Source organism: Cryptomeria japonica, chromosome 5, assembly GCF_030272615.1.
Source record: "Cryptomeria japonica chromosome 5, Sugi_1.0, whole genome shotgun sequence".
In the NCBI taxonomy this organism is placed as follows: Eukaryota; Viridiplantae; Streptophyta; class Pinopsida; order Cupressales; family Cupressaceae; genus Cryptomeria; species Cryptomeria japonica.
The window spans coordinates 676,117,432-676,120,050 of NC_081409.1; the positions used below are offsets into that span (position 1 = coordinate 676,117,432).

At 37.6% G+C, this 2,619-nt stretch overlaps 1 protein-coding gene across 1 annotated transcript; it reads left to right on the forward strand.

Annotated features, from left to right (window-relative positions):
- The first annotated feature begins 370 nt into the window (after nt 1-370).
- LOC131079365 (homeobox-leucine zipper protein HOX17) lies at nt 371-2,302 on the forward strand. Its single transcript, XM_058017277.2, has 4 exons — nt 371-782; nt 872-1,143; nt 1,243-1,322; nt 1,812-2,302. Exons 1-4 carry the CDS (start codon nt 596-598, stop codon nt 2,086-2,088), a joined length of 816 nt encoding a protein of 271 aa, XP_057873260.2. The 5' UTR covers nt 371-595; the 3' UTR covers nt 2,089-2,302.
- Nucleotides 2,303-2,619: the final 317 nt, after the last annotated feature.

A 2,619-nucleotide genomic window follows, 5' to 3' on the forward strand; every position in this document is an offset into this window, starting at 1 on the left:
CACCACTTGTTATTGTATTTACCCAAGAAAGCTAAACACTGGGTACATCAAGAGAGCTCCGCAGTTTACTCTTGAAGATTTTTGTTTAAAAACTGTGTTGGAACGTTCATTATCATGGGTACTTATTCAATGTGATTTGACAATCGAATGGTTTGTTCTCTCATACATCTGATTTCACAGCTCTAATTCAGATCCGTACACTTTTCTTCCCCTTTTGATGTTCAAGGTCTCCCAGTTTGGCCCATGTGTTCTTCTGATACCGACTTTAACGAGATAGGTAGGGCCACGTGTTGCCTCTTCCTTCCTTCCTTCCTCCCTACTCATTTTTACCTTGATTGTTGTCATCCAAATCAATAGTGTGATCCTCCTACCATAAAAGTGTTTGGCTCTCCTACAAAATCCCATCTTCTCTCATCCCATCTATTGCTCTGCAAATCACATAATTGCATGTTGTGAAGTTTAGGATAAGATAGGAATTACAAAATCCCATCTTCTCTCATCCCATCTATTGCTCTGCAAATCCACACAATTGCATGTTGTGAAGTTTAGGATAAGATAGGAATTGCATGTTGTGAAGTTTTGGGTAAGAGAGGCTATGGAAGTAATGGATGCAGTGAATCAAGATTGTGATACGACTTTGGGTCTGGGAATCAGAATTGGTATAAGTGGACAATCTGATGGCGACCCATCTGTTCCAATTGAGTTAGATCTTCTCCCCTTGGCTCCCATCCCTCGCCATTCAGCTGTTTCAGAGGTTTTCCAATGCACAAAGAGTTTATCAGGTAAAAACTTCAGTTTTGAATAGGAAAAGTGTTTTGATTCTGATATCTTTTTCATCTATGGTGATCTAAGACAGGGTTTGTAATTGCAGAGCAGGAAATCATTGATGTCAATAAGTTGCCTCTTGTAACCTCTTGTTCTACCTCTACCCAACATGACAATATTGTCTCATCTTCCCCTCACAGAGAAGGCAGCTATGGAGTAGGTATCAAGAGAGAACGTTGTGGGCTTATGGAGGAAGGTTGTTGTAAAGTTAGTGAGGAAGAAGCAGAGAGTGGTGGTACAAGGAAGAAGCTCAAACTGTCAAGAGATCAGTCTGCACTTTTGGAGGAGAGCTTCAGAGAGAACAGTACTCTTAATACTGTAAGGGTTTTTCAACTATAAATTTTGTCTAGGCTTGATTGTGGGGAAATAAATTTGTCTGAGCTTCTAGATGGTAATATTTGACGCCTGTGTGCGCAGAAACAAAAACAAGCCCTGGCCAAGAAGCTGAATCTTCGCTCTAGACAAGTTGAAGTCTGGTTCCAAAACAGGAGGGCAAGGTAGTAATCTGCCTGAACCATGCCAGCAATTGATTTGTGTTCATAACAGAACAAATGATAATTGCAGTGTGGTATATTTCTAGATTTAACTGTAGAATTTTTTTATTATCAACATTTTGAATCATATCACGATGAAATAGTTAAGATGATCTATCATCAGATTAGCCTTGGGAAAGGTTGATGAATCATAGAGGTTTCTTTTATTATCAATGTCTCTGATCATATTCCAAGATTTATCATCAAAACATCCCGAAGTAATTAGCCAGGAAAATGATGATAAATCATAGAGATTTCTATTATCACCAACATCTTGGATCATATTCCATGATTGACCATCAAGATGAAATAGCTAGAAAGGAGAAATGATATTGTATAATCTAAAATGTTGATGATTAAGAAATTTTACAATTAAATTCAGAAATATACCAAACCGACAATATGGACTGTGGAATTTTAATCTAAATGTTTGAAACTGATTGACTGTCACAGGACCAAGCTAAAACAAACAGAAGTGGACTGTGAATTCTTGAAGAAGTGCTATGAAACTCTGAGGGAGGAAAACAGAAGACTGCTGAAAGAGTTAGCCCAACTGAGATCTGTGAAAGTCGCAGCAAGCTCTCCATTGTACATGCAATTGCCCAGGGCAGCTCTAAGCATGTGTCCTTCCTGTCAAAGAGTTGTGACCTCTGATAACACCATGCCTTTTGCTCCTCTGCCAAATCCACACTTCTATACCTCATATAAGCACTCTTCTGTATCATGCTGAAGGAATTCTTATGTGTACTCTCACTTCATATCATTCATTTTCTGTTGAGGCTACCTCCACATTTAGTGAGGAGCTTCTTTGCACCAGTAGAAATGTAAACTAACATGTAATTAGATATTAGTGGGATTTCTCCCTTGCTCTAAATGTACTCAAATCTATACAAAAATGTACTCATATATTATATATCTGTCAATACACAGACTATTATCTGTTATCAGTTTGTCCCTGGTGTATAAATTGTTCATCATATATTATATATATATACAAAATCACAATCACAAAGCTGCTTTGTGATTCTTTCTTGTAAGTTGATTGATTTTGACATACATAAGATTTTCACAATCTATAATAACATTAAAATGCGTTGTGTTCTTAGATTCAATTGTGTAGCATTTATTTGCATCAACGTTTCGGATCACACTCTGTGATCCGTCATCAAGATGACAGAGCTGTGGAAAGCAAAATGATGGATCATGGAATGTGATCCAAAACGTTCTCTCATCCATCGTGATGATAGATCAGGAAGTGTGA